This window comes from Hirundo rustica, chromosome 4 (genome assembly GCF_015227805.2).
Source record: "Hirundo rustica isolate bHirRus1 chromosome 4, bHirRus1.pri.v3, whole genome shotgun sequence".
NCBI lineage: Eukaryota > Metazoa > Chordata > Aves > Passeriformes > Hirundinidae > Hirundo > Hirundo rustica.
The window spans coordinates 47,803,691-47,823,937 of record NC_053453.1 but is presented as its reverse complement, the minus strand read 5'-3'; the positions used below and the strand labels follow the sequence as shown (position 1 = coordinate 47,823,937).

The 20,247-nt window shown below is 44.6% G+C and overlaps 3 protein-coding genes across 4 annotated transcripts; 2 read left to right on the top strand and 1 right to left on the bottom strand.

Moving 5' to 3' along the window:
• The first annotated feature begins 700 nt into the window (after positions 1 to 700).
• On the top strand, positions 701 to 10,801 carry LOC120752195 (cytochrome P450 2D14). Of its 2 annotated transcripts, XM_040062930.1 has the most exons (9): positions 701 to 1,190; positions 3,424 to 3,595; positions 4,311 to 4,463; positions 5,057 to 5,217; positions 5,349 to 5,522; positions 7,344 to 7,485; positions 8,088 to 8,275; positions 9,194 to 9,335; positions 9,449 to 10,799. In XM_040062930.1, exons 1-9 carry the CDS (start codon positions 978 to 980, stop codon positions 9,625 to 9,627), a joined length of 1,524 nt encoding a protein of 507 aa, XP_039918864.1. In that variant the 5' UTR covers positions 701 to 977; the 3' UTR covers positions 9,628 to 10,799. The 2 variants fall into 2 exon arrangements, with proteins under 2 accessions (XP_039918864.1, XP_039918865.1); XM_040062931.2 differs by lacking the exon at positions 5,349 to 5,522 and having other exon boundaries at positions 9,449 to 10,801.
• Positions 10,802 to 11,171: 370 nt separating this feature from the next.
• On the top strand, positions 11,172 to 13,849 carry NDUFA6 (NADH:ubiquinone oxidoreductase subunit A6). Its single transcript, XM_040063400.2, has 3 exons — positions 11,172 to 11,340; positions 11,529 to 11,644; positions 12,836 to 13,849. The coding sequence occupies exons 1-3, from the start codon at positions 11,214 to 11,216 to the stop codon at positions 12,965 to 12,967; spliced, it is 375 nt and encodes a 124-aa protein (XP_039919334.1). The 5' UTR covers positions 11,172 to 11,213; the 3' UTR covers positions 12,968 to 13,849.
• A 3,800-nt stretch (positions 13,850 to 17,649) lies between these two features.
• On the bottom strand, positions 17,650 to 20,140 carry SMDT1 (single-pass membrane protein with aspartate rich tail 1). Its single transcript, XM_040062040.2, has 3 exons — positions 19,908 to 20,140; positions 19,287 to 19,427; positions 17,650 to 17,944 (listed from the first exon to the last, which is right to left on the bottom strand). Exons 1-2 carry the CDS (start codon positions 20,061 to 20,063, stop codon positions 19,290 to 19,292), a joined length of 294 nt encoding a protein of 97 aa, XP_039917974.1. The 5' UTR covers positions 20,064 to 20,140; the 3' UTR covers positions 17,650 to 17,944; positions 19,287 to 19,289.
• Between the last annotated feature and the right edge of the window lie 107 nt (positions 20,141 to 20,247).

Sequence of the window (20,247 nt, the reverse complement as noted above, 5' to 3'; positions counted from 1 at the left end):
GTTTTTCCTCTGATCATGTTGAGATCACAGATCAAGCTTTGATGGGTTTACTGCTTTTTTTAATCCAGAGCTGACTGTCCTAAGAGCAAGATTTTTTGATCTCCGATGGCAGAGATGCCAGGAGTACACAGCTGTGCTGCTTTAGGAAATACTTTGACTCCATAATGGTGTTGGCATTACTGCTGCCCCAGAGGCTGGATATTTGAGGCACCCTGTAATACATGTGACTTCTTCCTTGTAGCTGAGCTGTGTTCTACAAAAGCTGAGGTCATTGTGCTGACTGACATTTGGAGTTTGATAAAAATTTTTAATCCTAGAAGCATAAATTATTTTTAAATCTCAAGTGACTGTTTTAAGGTAATTTCTGTAGTAAGTGCTTTCTGTAAGGAAATGTTTGATCTAACCTGAGCTTTGTCAAGTTCCAACGGAACCTATCCTTAGCCTGCAAACAGAAACCTGTATGATCTTGTGTTTAGGAGCTGCTTCTTCCTTGACTTGCCCGTACTAACAAGGTAACACACATTTAAACAAACTTTTTCCAAATCACCCCATGCGAATGCAGCAAGACTGGTTGCTTGTGAACTTCTTGTCTGTGAGAGAAGGCATCCAAACACCCATGGCTCACCCAGCCCCACCCCACTGAGGGCATTGTTAACACCAGCCACCACTTTCAGCAGCAACAGATGCCTCTGAGCTCTGGCGGAGGAGGAGGAGGGATGAACCTCGTCACTACGCCCCTAAGGCTGAATTGAGAAGAGGAGGAGCTTATAGTTTGAGCCAAGTTTCACATTCAAAAACCGGCAAGTGCAGGGAGAGAGGAACAGCAGAAAAAGGCAGTGTGGGGAAGAGGAGGAAGCAAGGAGAAAGGGCAGCTGTCAGGGCAAGAAAGTGAGAGAGAGGAGAAGATAAAAGGCAAAAGGAGGCATCAACAGTCTTGGGTCAAAGGAAGGAAGATCAAGGAGTAGACAGGCTACAAAATGGCATTGCTCCTGTGGCTGGGGTCCCAGCTGTCATCCATCTGGAGCAACATCTCTATACTGGCAGTTTTTCTTACAGTGTTTACTTTACTACTTGACTTTATGAAGCGCAGAAGGAAGTGGAGCCACTACCCGCCTGGCCCTGCCTCGCTGCCATTCGTCGGGACCATGTTCTCCATCGACTTCCACCGTCCCCACCACTCCTTCAACCAGGTGAGTGGCAGCCCCTGAACAAAACACTCCATATACAATCCACCGTGGGCCCAGGAGGGGTGGGTCACACCCTGGCAGCAGCTACAGATACATTAACACAGAGAATAGGAATTTTCATTTCCCCTGAAGTTGCTAGATACAGCTTTAAGACTAACTAGCAAAAAAGATAAAATAATGTAAAAGTATGCACACAGGATGATAAACATAGCTGGAAACAGTGGATAAACAGATAATGAGGAATATAGTGGGCATTTTGGCATGTTATGTAACAAGAAACAACTGCACATGTCCAAAGAAAAGGTTCAAGGAAAGGTCACCTGTAATAGTGAAGCACTCAGTGAGTAGGGCTCCCAGAGACACCTTTAGACAACCCTCTAGGACCATAACAGGACTTCCACTAGAAAGCAGATGCATGCAGGTAAGTCCTAGGAAAAGTGATGTTTATGTAGTAGCTGGGAAGCGCACTACAATGAATATGTATCACCATGATGGAATAAATACCGTTCTGTAAAGTTTCATGACACTCATTCTTATTAGAGGAGACCAGTGCTACAATAAAGAACGCCTGCTTTCTAATATTTCAAATTATGTTAGAAAGTTTATTTTTTGCCAACTTCAGTATCACTACTCTTGCACAAAGCTGAAGGGCAATGTTCTCTCCAAAGTCCAGGATGAAGCAAGTCACTGCCTAAGGACACTGACCTGGCCCGCACAGATAAAGAGATAATCACACACCGACACTTCCCAACCTCTCTCTTCCCGTCGCTGTATGAGCTCAGTGGGAGACCACTGCTGTGCCCCCAGTAGGTGCTGCTGTGGAGCTGGATGCAGCCTAACGTGTGGGCGGACTTTGAGGCAAAGGAGCAGAGGTTATACAAACAAGGGAAGACAAGTGTCTGTGGGCTGGGAATATGGCTGCAGGAATGGCAGGCTTCCCTTCGAGTTGCTGAAGCATGTCTGCAGGCATGTGACAGTTTCAGTTAAACAGACCTGCCTGTGGGACTAGCCCCAGCAGTAATGGCCAAAATCTCTGCAGCTTCCTGTTGAGAAGTCAGGGCTTACCTTTTCTCAAGGGAAAGCATGGCTTTCACAGCTTGCAGCAGATAAACCACAAATGTTTTGTGCTTCAACGTGCAAACTCTAAAGGCCTCTTTTCTAGGACAGTGCTGTTCAGCTGCCTGTCCAAAACCTGTCAAGTGGAGAAATGAAATGCAGCATTTGTATTATTTACTTGCATATAGTCCAAAAGCTTACTATTTTCAAATCATATCACATCAGGGTCATGCTAACCACAGTCTTGACCAGTAATCTTTTTTAATGACATATTTCTAGTGCCAGTGAAGTGCTAATTCCCTTTTCAACCCCACTATAAATATAGTATTAAGTACTTTAATTCCTTGCAATGCTACAGTGCAGAAATCAAAAATCTTAGCTTTTAAGAAAAAAAAAAAAGTAAAAGAAAACGATAGGGTGTTGCTACTATTGCACTGTCTTTAAACAACATGCTTCTGAGCTTTGCTCAGTGTTCTGACTATCAGGGGAGCTTTGACCTGCCTTCCCTGGAGTCTATGGCCCATTAAAGGCTGACAGGATTACGTGTGCAGCCACCCCGATTCAGCTTTATGAGGCTTAGAGATCTCAGCAGATGTAGGGTGAGTGCCAGTTACCAGTCATACTAGACGTGTACACTCCTTTTAGGGAGAAAGTTGACCTGAAACTCCAGTGTGGAATTGCCTTTCCCAGGCATGTTTCTGGAAACCTGGTTCTGGTAGATCTTTAGGTACAAATGCATATTTAAATAAAAATTACATATCACCTTATTATCAATATTTCCTTCAACAGAAGTAGACTAACTCAAAACTTGCTTAGTCTTTCAGATCAAAATAAATAGAAAGATTAGAAAATAATTCATGATTGAGCATGCAGTCTTTAAAAATCCCCAGAAAGGTTATTGACAAAATTAAAAGTACTTGCACAATGTTCATGACAACAGTTTGGCCAGGATAGGCGTATTTGAAATTTTTCCACTTACAGGGCATTGATCCCTGCTACAGCTGCTGCTTGTCACTGTTTGGAGCTGTTGCACTGCAATGGTAAAGGTCAAAGATCAGCTGAAGATCTCTGAATAAAAGTACCTCAAAGTTCACTAAATAGTAAAGGCCCTAAGGATATGGTGATATTTCTGATGTTACACTCAGCACATTTTCAGGGACATGTTTTTTTATCTTGGCAGCTTCAGAAGAGGTTTGGAAACATCTTCAGTCTCCAGAACTGCTGGACCAATCTGGTAGTGCTTAATGGGTACAAAACAGTGAAGGAAGCTCTGGTCCACAAATCGGAGGACTTTGCTGACCGACCGGACTTTCCAATATATGAACATATGGGCTATGGGAAGAATTCTGAAGGTACGTCCCATGAAAATGGACATTCCTTGATGGCACTAGCATGAGAAGGATTGGGTAGAGGCAAGATTTTCTCAGTACGATGCACCTTCACATGTCCCCCTGGTCAACCTCCTTGTATGTCTGGCACCCTTTGGTGGCAACAAACTTGCATTTGATTAAATGGGGACTCCCTTAAGAGGTTGTAGTATGGCTCCAGCAAGCACACACTTCTTCAGCTGTGTAAGGACACTATAAGTGGTGCAACTTTTCTGCCAGCTCCCAACACAAATTAGTGCTTATGGTGCTTATGTAAGACTAAATGCTTATGCAAAATGTTACATGTAAGTCGTTGAATAAAAAATATATTACTTTCATTCAAGACAGAGTATTTTCCTGCATCCTGCCCACATCACATCCTCAGCTCCTATGTGGTGGTACAAGCTGCTAGCCGGTTCACACAAGCTATGGGAACAATGCTGAATGGTTTGGAGGGGTGATTGCTTTATCCTTAGCAGCCCTTGTTGCTCCCATTGAATTCCCCCTTGCACCTCTACCAGCCATTAGAAGGTGCAGTGATCCATTTCAGAATTGCTGTCTGAACAAGCTCCATAAGGTCAGACTGTTTCATCTATCCACACAGACCTGTACCTCCAGACTCACAATTGCTGTTCTCTAACAAAATTCGCTTGATGTACAAGTCACACATCTGACATTTCTTGCTCATCCACAATTCCAGGGCTTATTATAGCAAGATATGGGCACGCCTGGAAGGAGCTAAGGAGATTCACACTCTCTACACTGAGGAATTTTGGGATGGGAAAGAAATCCCTGGAGGAGCGAGTGGTAGAGGAAGCTGGATTTCTTTGTTCTGCAATCAAGTCTCAAGAAGGTTTGTGACATCCACAAGGATGGGGAAATCACAGAAAAAAGCAATACAGTGATGCAGAGATAAGTAATACTACAGCTACTCCTGTTTGCATGCAGTGCTCTCTTCCCATGCAAATGCAGTGTTTCTAGTCTATGCACTCCTTGGAGCCACTTCTGCTTTCCACAGTTGGGCTACTGTAACACTAATCCATTTGAAACAGTAAACAAATAGGAAATTAGAAATAGAGAGGTAAAATAGTTATTCCCAGAGCTCAGTAACTCTAATTTTATGAATTTTAATGAAACATATTGATATTATCATGCAATAAAAGTGCAGCTGAGAGTTCACAGCCTGTCATCCAGACACAGAACAGAGTCACAGAACAACCTTGCAACTCAGTTTTTCTTGGGAGTTTTCTTCTTTAAACATAGATCAGCCAAATATTAGTAAGAATGAGATGATCTTCATTTCCTAGTGTGATGCTTTGAGTGGTTTGGGGACTTTTTCTCCTGGTGTCATCAAGGTGGCATTTGTGTATTCTCATTGTTGACAGATCAGATCCAGCAGTTTGGTGTTGCTGAGCTTCATGGCTTGGTCTCCATTTCCGTTTTCAGGTAAACCTTTTGATACACATGTTCTTTTAAATAATGCTGTCTGCAACATAATCTGCAGCATTGTCTTTGGAGACCGTTTTGACTACGGTGATGAGACATTCAAGAAGCTGTCACAGTTATTTCAAAATTCCTTTAATGAAGAAACTGGATTCCTGCCTCAGGTAAACCACAAGCTGTAAGAAGCTGCCCTCTATTGCTTGAGAGAATTGTATTTTCATAATTTTTCTTTTTTTGCATCATGTAATATCTTCTCTCTCTTTCTCTTTTGCTCTCTCTGGTTCTCACACCCCAGCTTCTTAACGTGGTTCCCATTTTGGTGCGCGTCCCTGGAGTGCCGCAGAAAGTCTTTCGAGCACAAAAGGAGTTAGTTGACTTCATAGATGGGGTCTTAGATAAGCATGTGAAGAGCTGGGACCCTGCGTACACCCGAGATCTCACAGATGTGTTTTTAAAGGAAATGGAGAAGGTAGGGTGACACTAGCAGACCCTCTGGGGTCAGGAGTAGTTTCTTAGCCTGTTCAAGCTTGTGAAGCTGACTTTCCTCATAGAGCTGCATAAGACCTCTTACTAACTAATTTCCTGCTTTTTTATTCCACATTGTATCTTGAGAAGAAAGGTATTACTTCATGCCACAACCTCTTTTACTATCTTAAGACACCATATTATCTGCTGATGTTGTTGTTGTTTCCATTTTCTGCCTTCACATTTCCTTTAGAATCTAGGAACTTCCTTCTTTCCAGCCTACAAAAATTTGAAGCCTTTTAAAAGGCAAAGATTGAAAATTCACTAATTGTCCGAAGTTTGCACCAAGGAATAAGTCAGCCTGCAAGAGTCTGTGTAACATTAGTGCCTCAATGACTGATGCCTCAAAATCAGTCACAAAACTGGAGGAACACTGACTTTTTGGTGTCATTGCCCCATCCGTAGCCTGCCTTTAAACCATGTTATGATTTGAAACTAGTGTCTCCGATATATATTTTTTAATTGCTTGCTAAGAACTAGTTTGCTAGATATTAGAGGAAGGCCTAAATCTGAACTTCACTGAAGTTAAAAGGAGTCTTTCCTTGAATCTAGTCAGGTACAAAGTCAGTATAAAATCAAAGATATTTGGGTCAGCCCGTCCATCTGCCATATGTTTCTGCACATGGATTCACTAAATTTCAAGTGCCAGATAAGCAATATTAGCAAGTTCTGCTTGCAAATCACTTCCACCATCCAAGTCCAACTCAGGCTGGACTGCTGCTTTGCATAACAAACCCTGCCATGCTGTGGGTGTTGGGCACCTCCAGCCCATGTGTTGCCCCCCACAGCTCACACGAAGAGCAATGTGACCCATGTTACTCTGCACTGAGCAATACAGTCTGGGGGTTGATGTGAGCCTGACCATGCTGTCTCCTCTCATATCTCTCTTCTGTTCACTAACATCAGCTGTTAAGCCAGTCTGATAAATCCCTCTCCCGAGGTAACTTTGATGAAGTCAGTCCCAAACTCCCTTGTCTGAGTAGAGCCTTTAAATGCATTATTAATTGCTATCCATATCACAACAGCATCTACATATACAGAATAATTTAACAGAAGCTAATCTCTAGGAGAGGGAAGTGTAAAGAGGATTAGAAAAGACAAGCAGATGAACTCAAGCAAAGAGCTTGTCATATCTCACATGCTAACAAATTCGAGCTCAATTAGCATTTGGATGAGAGACCAGTTTTGCTGAAAGTAGTGTTGCAGACTTAATAGGCAGCAATAATCCTTTAACCTGATAACCCTGATACTTTTTTTTTTTTTTTTTTCCAGTTGTAAGAAAGTACTAGGGCAGGAGCAGCAAAAATCTGTAATGCATAGCTAGAGATAACCCCCTTAAAATAATGCTAATTTTGCATTTGCCACATCAATGTAGCCTCCTCCTTACTCTGTGGCTTTTATCATCTGATCAAACCTGAATAGCTGTGTTCTACCTCCTCTGGGGGAAGATGTTACAGTGAGGGGCATGGGCCTGCTGTTTGTTTGAGCTGAATGCAGTTAACTTCTGTCCTGAAGGGAGGGGTAGCATTCTTCTATATTAGTATATTAGAGGTGTTTGAGAACTTTCAAATACAGGAGGTAACAAGGTTACAAAGTTCATCAGTCATGCTCAGACTGTTGCCTGTGCTGCGCTCTACCTTCCCAACAAAAAACAGGAACATATGATAAAAAAGGGATCTAGTGCCTCTCAGCATTTCTCTGGACAGTGGTCTTTTCACCCAGCAAACAGCCCAGCTCCAATCACCCACTTTTTTGCTCTCCACAGGGTAAGGCAGCTGAAGAGAATGGTTTCCACTATAGCAACCTTCGTCTGGTGGCCACAGACTTGTTTGTAGCTGGTTCTGAGACCACCTCCACCACTCTCCGGTGGGCATTGCTGTATATGCTTCTCCACCCAGAAATACAAAGTAAGTCAGAAACTTACTTACAGAAGTGTAGCCTCTTCCCTTCAAGACTCATTTTTCCGCAAGGATTTTGCAATAAGGAATGGTAATCCATGGATTTTGCAATGAGGAATGGCTTTGATGATTGTTGGTCTAGCAGAAACATAGGAGAAACACTTCTCAAACAGCTGTTCTGGCAGGGGGGTATCTGTGATAAAAAGACTGGAGTTCGAAGGGCAAGTTTGCTCTTGCCTTCCTTTTGAGAGCTTCACCTGCGGACTTGCAGTGGTCAGTGTACCCTCTTCCGGTATTTGGAATAGGTGCTGATTGGTTTAAATTCTCTAATGCTGTTTGCCCAGGTACCATTCAAGCTGCATAGAGGAGAGGTAAGGTAGCATGTTGAGTAGTAAGGCCTTTATTAAACATTCTATAAGCAAAGAACAGTTATACAGAGTCACCAGTCAACTGAAAAATGCCTTCCCATCTGGTTTCTGTTTCTGTCTCTAGCTGCTTGCCCTGTTCTCACACACTGCCTACAGTCTCATGCAGCCAGTCTTCCTTCAGCTTGTACCAACAGCTTCTGGTTATCTAAGGGTCCTCTAATTCTTTATCTGTTCTGCTTTCAGGTAAGGTCCAGGCAGAGATTGATAAAGTGATTGGCAGAGAGAGACCCCCCACCATGAAGGACCAAGCAAGCTTGCCTTACACTAATGCTGTGATCCATGAAGTGCAACGCTACGGGGATATCCTTCCTATTGGGCTACCTCACTTGACGTACCGGGATACTGAGTTGCAAGGCTTCTTTATTCCCAAGGTGACCGTGGAATAAAGAAACAATAAAGCAGCCTCTCCTTGTGCAGATGCCAGGCATGGGGTGCGGATGATCCCATCCAACCCTGCAGCATTGGACATCCAGCCCCAATTACAGTCACTGTTAAGTACTAAAATAGGACATTTTGAAATGCTAAATTCAAGCAGATGGTCACATCTGCGTTCTAGGCTTACGCTTGTTGTATGGGAACACAACTGCAGTGGCAACTGTGTGCAAAGGTTTCCTTTCCTCTTGATGAGCCATGATATTCATTGCCTGTCAGAAGAAGTCTAACATGCTCTCGGGAGGCAGTCAACTTACTGACTTTCCTGAGATGGTAGCAGTTAAATTCTAACCTCTGAAGCTACTCAAATGCCATTGGCATTCAGACCAGTTCTGCTGTGACAAGAAGTTGCCCTGGCAGCAGTGGCAGAATTCAAGCCTGAGATATTTTTGTATTTTTTGTAGCCATGTGGTATCTCCTCTGGTTTAGAACCTTGACATGTGAAACAGGAAAGTTTGCAATTTTCCATGTCAACCCAGAGAACACAGGTTTTTCCCTGTGAAAGCTGGTCTTTGAAGTCTATCAGTAAGCTTTTTCTCTGCAGCTATAAAACAAGTCTAGGAGGATCTGAGAAGCAGAGGCTGTTTCCACTGTGTAACCATGAAACTGGCATTTGCATGCAACAGCTTTTGTAAGGATACAAATTGCAAAAGTTTAGATGCTTCAGAGTGTAGTGTAGGCACCATATGCCACTGGAAAAGGACCCTGCTTTACTTCTGCATCAAATGAGATGCAGAAGTGGAAATGGGTGCTATTAGATGGAAGACATGGACTAAAGGGGGACCAGCACTGTTCCGTTGTGCCAAAATAATGCTGCTGTTCTCACTTAAGTTGTTTCCTTTTGTGATGGAATGCAGGGGACAACAATCATCACCAACTTATCTTCTGTGCTGAAGGATAAGACAGTCTGGGAGAAACCAAACCAGTTTTACCCTGAACACTTCCTGGATGCAAAAGGGCAATTTGTGAAACCAGAGGCCTTCCTGCCCTTCTCAGCCGGTAAATCTGAGGGTTGGATCCAGCTGCAAGTCAGAAGCACAGCTGGAGGGTGATCTGCTCGCCCTGCAGCAATTCTAGCATCGATTAGACACTGTCTATTCCCTCTATTGCAGGTCGCCGTGCCTGTCTGGGAGAACAGCTGGCCAGGATGGAGCTCTTTCTCTTCTTTACCACTCTTCTGCAGAAATTCACTTTCGTGCTGCCTGAGGACCAGCCCAGGCCACGGGAGGATAGTCACTTCGCACTCACAAACTCCCCACACCCATACCTATTGCGAGCTCTCCCAAGATAAGTGCATACCACCGCCCACCCAAACTCTGTCAGAAACATTGCAGGTCTAGGCAAGATCATGCCAGGTTCGATCTCAAATCTGTGCAGAGGGCTACATCTGTGTAAAATAAGGATCTAGGCAAATATCTTGTTTAGCTTAATTCTAGTTGTGATTTTTGAATCAGATAAGAGAGCTTCAGCTTCAACAACAAGGTGACGTTAAAATGTAGTTTAAGAGTAGTGCTTTTGGAAAATCTTACTATCCAAGATGTACATGCCCTCTTCATTCCTTCCTGTTTATTGCAGTCTCCTGTATGTTGAACAAGTATTGTATTGTCTTAATTTATAGCCTCAAAGAAAGTAAGTTTTAATCCTGACAACTCTTATGTCACATTATGCCTCCAGTAGGAGTAAGTACCAAGAAGTACATGAATAATCCATATGGTGTTTCAGCCACAGAAGGTAGTTTGTGAAATACAGAAATTTAGATAAATATATTTAAAGAGAAATCCTTGTGTTTAGGTTTACTATTGCCTCTAATTAAAACTTGGTGGGGTTTTTTTTGGCATTACATAAAGTCAGCTCTTGGGCAAGTTTGGAGGAACTCACAAAGCGGTGGAGTTAAACTGAAACTCTGTGGCCATAGATTTCAGAGTTACATTTATCTTTCTTCCTGCAATATTACTGACAAATTGCTTTGCAAAATGTAAAAATATGTTGATGCTTAAATTAGCAGTAGCTCCCCTACCACATCTAAAAAGACAACAGCACAAAAGATCTCCTATGTACAACTGTGTACAGTAGTAATTTTGTGTAATAGTAATTTTGGAAGCTGTGAAAGCTATTGAATTATACAAATAAATATTAACATAATTAAGATTTGAATTTCAGCAGGAACAGCTCATTTATGCTTTTCATCTACAAAGTAAGTTGAAAGAATAAAAGTAATGTGAAATCTGCCTTCTTCCCCCTCCTCTTTGTGTTTGCCTCAGTTCTGCTGTGCTCCTGCCTCAGATACTCACTTGAGATTTCTCTCCTCACACCCAACACCATATCTGCGTCTTTCAAGATCATTTCCGTGTTACTTTTCTGATCTGTTCAATGACACTGAACTGAATGTGATCGGATTTATAGTGGCCAGCACATACCCAAGTGTGTTTAAAGAGAAATTAACTTTAGAGGGCGTCCCGGCACTCGTGTATTTGGATAAAAACGTCGGTATAGCTAGAGTAGGGACCGTCTTGTCTACATGCAAGAGTGAGCTGGAAGTCCAGCTGCAAGACTGAACTGCAACCGACAGCGGCATTCCGGGGGCAAAGGGAACGACGCAGCGGTCATTCCAAATCACATCCCCAGCCCGGCCCTGAGGGAGGAGCGAGCTCTGAGGGGTGGTGCGGGCCCGACGGCGTCAGGAGGCGGGCCCGAACATGGGCCCGCCCACCAGGGCCTCCACTGCTCGCAGTAGTGGTGATTGGCGTTTCTTCTGACCAATCGGATGGAAGGTGGCAGGCCCGGAGGGCTGGAGTGGCAGCTCAGTCGGTCAATAGGGGAAGTTGCCGTGCCCGGCCCGTTCCCGCGGGCGGCGAGGAAGGCGGCGGCGGCAGCAAGATGGCGGTGGCGGGGAAGGGAGTGGTGTCGGCCGCGGTCAAGCCAATCTTCAGCCGGGACCTGGGCGAGGCGAAGCGGCGCGTCAGGGAGCTGTACCGGGCCTGGTACCGCGAGGTGCCCAACACGGGTAGGTGAGGGACGCGGGCCTGCCGTACGGGCTCAAGGTCGGAACGGCCTTAATGACATTGGAGAAGCCGGAGGGCGTCGCATGAACTTGTGATAATGTAGCGATTTTTTAGGGTTGTGTTGCGCGTTGTCGGTGGAACAATTGCAGGGCGACGTGGATGACTGCAGTAGGTGTTGTGTTTCTCTCAGTGCACCTGTACCAGCTGGACATCACGGTGAAACAGGGGCGTAAAAAGGTGCGAGAGATGTTCATGAAGAATGCTCACGTTACGGATCCACGCGTGATAGACATGTTGGTTATTAAGGTACAAGCGGTTACTTCTGATTTGTTGAAGCTGCGGAGAATGTGGATGATTGTGGGTATGGAAGAGAGGGTCAACTTTTTATCAGCCTGTCTATGGAGTGGTTGTCTCTGGCAGTTGGATTGGTATATCCATGTCAGGAAACCTGTTGATAAGAGATCAGGTGGCTTTAGAATTCAGCAAGTGTATGTCAAGCAAAGTAGCAGTTAAAATACTAAGTTTGTTCTTTATTTTTGTTGCTTGCTTCCTTGTCTTTTTTTTAAAACAGCAATCAAAGAAAGGGAAAATAGGTGCTACTCAGTAGTTTATTATTAAAAATTAACTCTCTACCCTCTACAGTACTTCATTGGATTGGAAAATGCTTTTCTTCGCTGATTCTGAAACATATATTACAGTGTCAGTACTTGGTGGGAAGCTGGTTTTGATGGCAGAACACTCCAACTCTGTAACACATCTGGTGGTGTTACAAGCCTGAGAGCCCTGTCTGCTTCAAAGCAGTAATCAGCCCAATAGCCTTCAAAATGTATCTGAGCAACAGTAACTGACCTCTGCAGGTCTAGTACATTAGAAGGCTTCCAAACAAGGACTGCCATGCTCACCTGTTTTGTTTCTTGCATTTCAAGGCAATTACTCTGTCTTTACATGATGAAAAAATCTGGAAACAGAATCCTAGGTAGTATGGTTGGTATGGACAATTCCAGGCAGTCTCATCTTGCTCTGTGCTACCATCCTATAGAACTGGTACAAAAGAATGGAATCGTGAAGAAGTTGCTTGTCTCAGTGGCAGTGATACTGATGCAAATCACTTGGCAGCAGTTAATTTTACAGCTAAAGTGTTGCTGTTCTCCCAAATTCAGTAGAGGTGCTCAAAAGTTGGAATGTTGTATAGAATTTTATGGGAGATGCTGGTCAGGGGAGAAAAAAAGCAGGTTTTAAGAAGGAGACAGTCTCTTACCTGTTTCACAGGGCTGGGAAGCTGTGCTGCAGAGAAATCAACTTAAGTCCCAGGTCAGGAACAGTATTTTTGTGTCACAGTGTAGGTGATGCATGCAGGTTGTAGGACTACAGAACTGTTGATGCAGCTATTATTTTCTAAGGTGTTTTTAAGTGCATTCAAATAACTTTCACAGTACTGTGTGGTTAGACTTAGGCTCTAACTGCCGACTAGTCTGAAATTCTTTTGTGTGTGTGCAGGGGAAAATGGAGCTTCAAGAAACCATTCATGTCTGGAAGCAGAGGACTCACGTCATGAGGTACTTCCATGAGACGGAAACTCCGCAACCTAGAGACTTTCTGTCCAGATTCTATGCAGGCCACAATCCTTGAGAAACTGACTCTGTGTCTACGTGCCTTCCATTACAAATAAAGTTCTATACAATAGGAAAAAAAAAAAAATCCATACAAAGAGATTCTCTAGCATCTTAGGAGCCTAATGACTACATGAATCCAGAGCATGTGTAAGTGATTATGATCTGTTTGAAGAGCTATAATTTCCTAGTTTTGCCAGTGTGTATTTTCAGTGGATGGCATTTTTCCCATCACATGGCCTGGGGTGTCTGCTGAATAACCACAACACAACCTGGCTGTGGGTCTTTGTGCTTAGCCTGCAGCCCCATCTGTAGATGTTGGCTCTGTGAGAAAAAGGACAGGCCTTCAGTAAAGCCACCGTACTCACAGAAATATTCTTGTGCTTGAGGTACATGTGTATTCTGGCAGTGTCTTGCAATTTCATGCTGTGACTTTGTTAACCTTGTTTTTTTAATTATACATTAGTCTCCTTAGTTTCTCACAGAGAATATATAAAATTCAGTAGGCAAATAAATCCTTGTGCATTAAAACATAAGCAGAGTCCATTTTCTCTGCTGTAAAATGAAAGTACTTGACAGAAGGGGGTTTGTATTTGTAGTGGTTCATGTTTGCTAAATTTTGGTTGCCAAATTTAGTGCAGTGGTCTTAGGATTTATTCTCTTTTTGTGGGAGAAAGATTAGGAGAAAAAACAAAGCAGGCTCAAGCTTAAAAATAAACAAATAGCTTTATTAACACACACTAAAAGGATGGAAAAAAGTTGGGGAAAAAACTAAAACAAAACAGAGTGAAACTCCAAAACACTCTTTCCTCCCCCTGCAAACTGTTAACCTTCTGTAATAGTTTTAATTTCGCAACCGGGCGGAAACACTAATAAATGTAGTGGTTTTACGTTCATTAAATTCTGGTCTTAGACTTTTGCATATTGGGGTGTCACCTTTTAAAGATGAATAACTCTAAAGCAAAGGATTTTTCACTTCAAGGTACAGAGATATCTTCTCACTTCTTCACTGGCGCAGGGGGCTTCTCATCTTTATCTCTGTTCAAGCATCTTATAGGATTAATATTACTTAGTCCATCACAAACACCTTTGCTCAAATCTACACACAAAACAATCATCTCCCCAAATGCATATCTTTCCCATGATTTAAAGGAATGATCTAAATATAAAGTTAATTTCCATGGCTCAAGTAAGAATAGAACAACCAACTCTTCAGCCCTCTGTCCTAATAGTCTTTTCACTGGTGCTCTACTGAATTCATGCTGTTTTTTTCTTTATGTTTACTCTGTCCTTTCTTACTCTCTCAGAGAAGGGCCAAGCTCTGGCAGCTTCATGTTGCCAGGAAAGGGTTAAATCTGCTCAGTCTTTGTCCTTTGTAGCTCATGGTATTAGATGTTCAAGGCCATGATGGTGAGGGAGGAAGAACTCACAGAAACATCAGAGATCAGAGCACCCGGGCAATCCAGAATCACAAAAAACCAGGCAGGATCATAAATGCCTTTTCGGCCCACCCCTTGGTGTAAATCGGGGCGGCCTCAGCTTAAATGGTGGCCATAGCTCTTATCAGGGTCCAGGCAGAGATCTCTTCCCTGCTTCTGGGAAGTTTGGAGAAAGTAGTTGTTGTAAAGCAGCAACCTCTCCTTCCGCCCCCGCCACCCGGGAGCTGACAGAATCCGGCCAGGCCTCAGGCCAGCTCCCCCCAAAAGGGGGAGCAGCAGGCCCAACTCGATGTTACCTGTCTCTTTCTGGCTAAAGGAAAGAAGGAAAAAAGACCCACCTACAGGAAATCAAGGGGTTTTCTATGGTACTTCCCAAAGTCGTAGCCAACAATTTTCAGTGGTCAAAACAGATGCCAATATTCTAACTAACCTTCTGATAGGTCCCTGTCCTTCTAAAGCAATTCCCAGGTCCTGACCTGGAGAATTGTTTTACATTCTTCTATAAGTAAAAAACTAAACTGTACTAACCCATGACACCTTCTTACAAAAAAACAGAGGGAGACACAACCTGTGATAATAGTCTTTCATCACGTTGGGAGGAGTCTCTAAGTACCATAGAGACATTCGCCACAAGACAAAAACAGTCTAGTGCCTCCCAATGTCACAAATCTGCAACTGGAATTTTTTGCAGATTGTGCTGTTCCACCCATCAGCAGCTTTTCCCCTGCCTACTCATGGGCCTCTCAGTGTATTTGGGGTGCTGTTTAAGAATGCTTCTTCTAGTACAAAACACGGATTTTCTTCTTCTATCTCTAAAATTGTCTCTATCTCAAAAGAAACAAAGACCTCCTTTTAACCTAGGGGTGAGGGCTCTGAGATTCTCACTTAAATCTCAATCATATCAGTCCCCAATTGTGATTAGAACCAGCATTCCCCCAAACAACATTAAGATATTGCATTTCTCCATAGTTTACCCCAAAGAACTCTGATTAAAAATGTCTACTTCCTCAATCCGTCTGTCCATTAATATTACCAGTTCTTTCACTTCTGATCCACTGACGTCATGCAGTGTCTTTTCTACATGCACTCTGTCTCTTTCTTCTCTCTCTTGAGGAATGGTTAGGCCTTGGAAGCTGCATGTTGCCAGGAAAGGGTTAAATCTGCCCAGGCCTGCTGTGGCCATGTGCTCTCTGCCCCTGGCTGCAGGGCTGTAGAGATCAGCCTGCTGATGGGGGAGGCTGGTGGATGTCCTTTCCACCCCTCAGTCTCATTTAGGGTGGCTCAGCTCAGAGTTTCTATGGAGCTGCAGGTTTTCTTTCTCTGCTGCCGGCGGCTGCTAAGCCGGGCCATGGCGTGGCCCCCTCTGCCGCTGCCCCGGGCACGTGGCCGGCGCTGCCGAGCTGCGGCCTCCCCTCTCCCCCCCGGCAGCCGGGGAAAGGGGCTCAGCCGGGCCGGGCTGCTCCCCGTGCGGGCAGCGGCTCCCGGAGGCCCGGCCGGGCCCGGCCCGGGCACCCAGAGGGCAGCGGGGCCTGAGCTGGGCCCCCCTGCCACCCATGATATTACCTGGTGACTGACCTGGAAGGGAGTGACCTGCAGGGAATCAGGGTTTATATATGGGTACTTCCCAAAGTCACCTTTGACATCCTCAGTGGTCAAAACAGATGCAAATATCCCAAACTAGTCTTCTGATAGGTCCCTGTCCTTTCTAAAGCAATTCCAAGGTCCTGACAGGGAAAAACACTCTATATTCCTCCCTAACTAAAAACCAAACTGTGCTAACCCATGACAGTACTGTTTTCTAGAATAGGAAGGCTCTGTAAGAGCTTCTGAAGCCCAGCAGGAGATGGTGTCCTACCATCACCTCATGCACTGAATCAGGAATTACTACTTCCCTTTTGAGAGGGATAAGGAGAATTTATTCTTTCACCAGATAGAATGGGTTTTCAGCAAGTAACTGATGCTGGAGCTCTTCCAGATGTGACCAGCACTGGATGGTTGTAGTACACTCAAGCTTCTTTTTTTTTCCAGCCTAAATAAACATCTTTTTATTCTGTAAGTAGTGGGGCTTTCTTCCCCATGAGGACTGTAACACAGCACTCCTCAGGAATGTGTACATAGGTACCTTGGGGCTCCAGGGTTGGCATGTTTATAAAGACAGGGTTAACAAAGTCAGGAGGGGCCCAGGAGGAACTGTGGGACAAAGCAGTGAAAAGGATTTTGGCAGCATATAGAGCACCTACAGTTTGGCTCCCAAGAGCACATAAACTGGAACAACTGCTTCTCAGGTGGCTTTGGGCAAGAACGGGGCAACTCAGATACCAAGTGACTCAAGCAGCTAACAGCTGCCTTTAGCTACAGCTCTTGAGGTTACTCAGATTAGAGGCTCCCTTTTCTCTCAGTAGCCATGCTGGAGAGTTACTGAGCAAACATTAAAAGCTGTGCCAAAGAATAAGGGAACAATGTGGTTGTTTGAACTATACGCTGCTCCCAATTCAACAGCAACACCAATAAGGAAGAAAGAAGTGGGCAGTCAAGAGGCCAGATCTAGTGACCAGAAACCATGAGACGCTGGGGCAATGCTTGCTTAAGAAAAATAAATAATTGACCAACCTTTCAAAGTTTCATTTTGAGAGAACAGCTGGTGTGATGTGACTAAAGATACTTTTCCTGTGCCATAACAGCAGAGAAGACCTCTCAAGTCATAATACAAGGATTTTAAGTCTTAATACAAGGATTTAAGTGCAATGGCAAACACTTATGAAAAGAGGAGTTGAAATTCATACGGTGAAGAAAACAAATACATTAGGGCTCTTTCAGAAGGAAGTACTGAACTACCTAGGAAGTATTAGATAATTGGAGCCAGTGTTCAGAGATTAAATGCTATAAAACACATGAGCAAGTTCATTTGCAACTTGTGACCTCAACCTTTTAGCAAAGCCACTCAAAGTTTTAAAGTGTGGTAATAATACTGTCTTTCATCTTCAGTGAGGTAAAGTTAATGACACAGTCCCCATCACATACAGCTGCTAGGTTGTTGAACCACAGTGCCATTGTTGATGTGCACTTCATTCTCTGACAGGGCTGTGTTGTGGGGCTGCTGTTTCCCCTAGGATTCCACATGTCCTGTAGTTACTGAATGGACTCAAAAGAGAAAATAAGCACGAGGAGAGCTTTCCAACTGGAACAGATATACAGAGATAGAAAAGTTAAGACAGAAATGCTAGGACATGGGCAAATAATGTATAAAAACACAGGACCAAAGTTGCATTTGTCAATCTCTTGATATTTAATTAATTGTTTCCCATGTTGCTAATTAAAGGCATCCCAAGCAGTCTTTGATGAGGTGAGCATGTGTGTGCAAGGACACAGGGCCTATCAAAGCACTTCCTTCAACTCTGATCTACAGACTTCCAGCATACAGAGATGTGCAGGACACTCACTGGCAAAAGGGGATGCAAAGCCCCCTGTCCACTTTAGGAAGCACAAAACACAGGTGACAGATGTTGGAACCATTGTTTTGTCAATGGCTTTCTCCCTTCTTTTCTTCAGTTCCAGTGCTGCAAATAGAAAAACAAGCTGTTACAGATACACTACTGAGCTGCAGTCTGTATCCTCCTCCCAGAAACAACACAAGATGGGGTTTACATAAAGGGAGTTTCCAACAGGCCAGTGCAGTCTTTGCAATCTTTTAAGTCTTAGTGCATCCACCAAACTAATTATAAATCTACATTATTTACAACAACTTCTCTAAAACAGTTTCTTTGTTCTATAAATAATCAAATACACTCAAACTCAAATCTTTACACAAGAGCAAGCTAAACAGAATAATAGAAGATGGTAGAAAATGTAGCATGGTGCAGATAAAGGTGAATTACTTCCATTCTTCCTTTCTGCAATGAGTCTGAATGGTCCAACTACTCCAGAGATCAGTGTTGTATCACCCACCAGAGTTGGTTCTGATGGATTCTAGAATTCTATTAAATTGTTCACCTATATCAGAATTTCGGACAGTATGAGACTCTGTTCTCAAAGAGTCATTCTGTGAGTTAGGAGAAGACCTTTAAACAAGTAAACAAGTAGAACAAAATCATGGAATCGTTTAGGTTGGAAAAGACATTCAAGTTCACTGAGTCCCAACTGTTAACCCAGTACTGCCAAGTCCTAAAGTACTAAAAGTCCTGAAGTACTGCCAAGACTAAACCATGTCCTTAAGTGCCTCATCTACACCTCGTTTAAATACCTTGAGGGCGTGTGACTCCACCATTTCCCTGGGCAGCCTGTTCCAATGTTGGACAACCCTTTCCCTGAAGAACTGTTTCCTAATATCCAATCTAAACCTCCCCTAGTATAAGCTGAGGCTATTTCCTCTTGTTCTGTTGCTTGTTACTTGGGAAAAAGATACTGAACCTCACCTGGCTACAGCCTCCTTTCATAAAATTGTAGAGTGATAAGTTCTCCCCTGAGCCTTCTTTTCACCACGCTAAACAGTCCCAGCTCCCTCAGCCATTCCTCATAATAGGTGTGCTTCAGACTGCTCATCAGCTCTGTTGTCCTTCTTTGGATGTGTAATGTAGGAACACTGAAGCCTCTCTGTTGTCTGCACTTTAGACCCTCACTGATTACATTTTATTTCTGATTCAGCTGACAAGATCTAAAACACCATCAGTTTTTCCAGTCTCTAAGAAATGCATGGTGTGGAGGTTGCAGATACCAGTCTGGCCGACTCTGGTACAGAACAAAAAAGTTCACAACCAAAGGCATATCCATGTCTATGTGTTTAACTCTAAGTGCGTCTTTTAAGCTGTTGCTGGCCTATTTCCTTGTCTGAGATTCTCCTCCCTGCCCCAAGCCAAACGGGAAGCACAAATAATTAGATTGCTGGTGTAGTTAATGACATACCCTTTAATCATCATCATCATCATCCTCTGGGACAAAGATATCATGTTCTTCAAGTAAGGCTGCAAAGTTCTTACTGATCTGAGTACCAACATACAGGAAAGGGATCACGACGCTGAACACTCTGAGGAGGCCGAAGGGCGTCTGCAAGGAGTCGATTGTAAAAAGTGGATCTTTACATCCAAGCAAATCGCACTCTGGCTGAACCGGCACACTCCCGGCTCCACAGGAGCGCGGAGGACCCGGGAAGCGGCCCGAAGAACGATCTTCGTCCCTAGTGCCAACCCCCCGTCACCGCACCGCGCTTTACTTTAGCATAATAGTATTACAAACACCCGCACCAGCGAGCGAGCAGCCCGGGACAAGGAACACCCGTGGCTTAGGAAGGCGGAGGCGGTCGCCGGTGACAAAACGCGGCGCGTAGGGGGGGTGTTACCTCCCCCTTACGCCACAGCGCTGCCCCGCTCGGGGGGCCGCTCCCGAGCGCTTCCGCCGGCCCGCTCGCAGCTCATTGGCCCCAGGTACTGTCACTCACCACCACCGCCCCGCCCGCAGCAGCTGCGCCGCCGCCGATTGGCCACATCTCCCGCCCGTTACTGCCGCCCCCGCCCGCTCGTCTCTCACCTTAACCGGCTTGGGCAAAATGGCGCCGCTGCGGGTGACGGTGGCACCTCGGGAAGGCACTAGCTGCACAGCCAGGGCTCGGCCCGGGTCGCCCCAGCCCGCACGCCCTGAGCGAGCCACAGTCGCCGCCAGTAGCCGCCCGACTGCCGCTGCCATCGTCCCGTCTACCGCGAGCCGGCCGAGCCCAGACGTCACCTGGGCTCTCAGGAGGCTTGGGGGGCGGTGAGATCGTCACCGCGCATGCGCGGGACGAGGCCGCGCCCCTGGAGCCTGGGAACGTTTCCCGATGCCTCGGAGGAGGGAGGGCCCGGGTCACCTCCCGATAAGGGGAAAACTGGGC

Bases quoted from the DNA above. Each gene is read 5' to 3' on its own strand.
- LOC120752195 (XM_040062930.1), top strand. From the start codon at position 978: ATGGCATTGCTCCTGTGGCTGGGGTCCCAGCTGTCATCCATCTGGAGC. The intron at 1,191-3,423 runs GTGAGTGGCAGC...TTATCTTGGCAG, and splicing joins CCCACCACTCCTTCAACCAG to CTTCAGAAGAGGTTTGGAAA. The intron at 5,523-7,343 runs GTAGGGTGACAC...TGCTCTCCACAG, and splicing joins TTTTAAAGGAAATGGAGAAG to GGTAAGGCAGCTGAAGAGAA.
- NDUFA6 (XM_040063400.2), top strand. From the start codon at position 11,214: ATGGCGGTGGCGGGGAAGGGAGTGGTGTCGGCCGCGGTCAAGCCAATC. The intron at 11,341-11,528 runs GTAGGTGAGGGA...TGTTTCTCTCAG, and splicing joins CCGCGAGGTGCCCAACACGG to TGCACCTGTACCAGCTGGAC. The intron at 11,645-12,835 runs GTACAAGCGGTT...GTGTGTGTGCAG, and splicing joins TAGACATGTTGGTTATTAAG to GGGAAAATGGAGCTTCAAGA.
- SMDT1 (XM_040062040.2), bottom strand. From the start codon at position 20,063: ATGGCAGCGGCAGTCGGGCGGCTACTGGCGGCGACTGTGGCTCGCTCA. The intron at 19,428-19,907 runs GTGAGAGACGAG...GACTCCTTGCAG, and splicing joins TTTTGCCCAAGCCGGTTAAG to ACGCCCTTCGGCCTCCTCAG.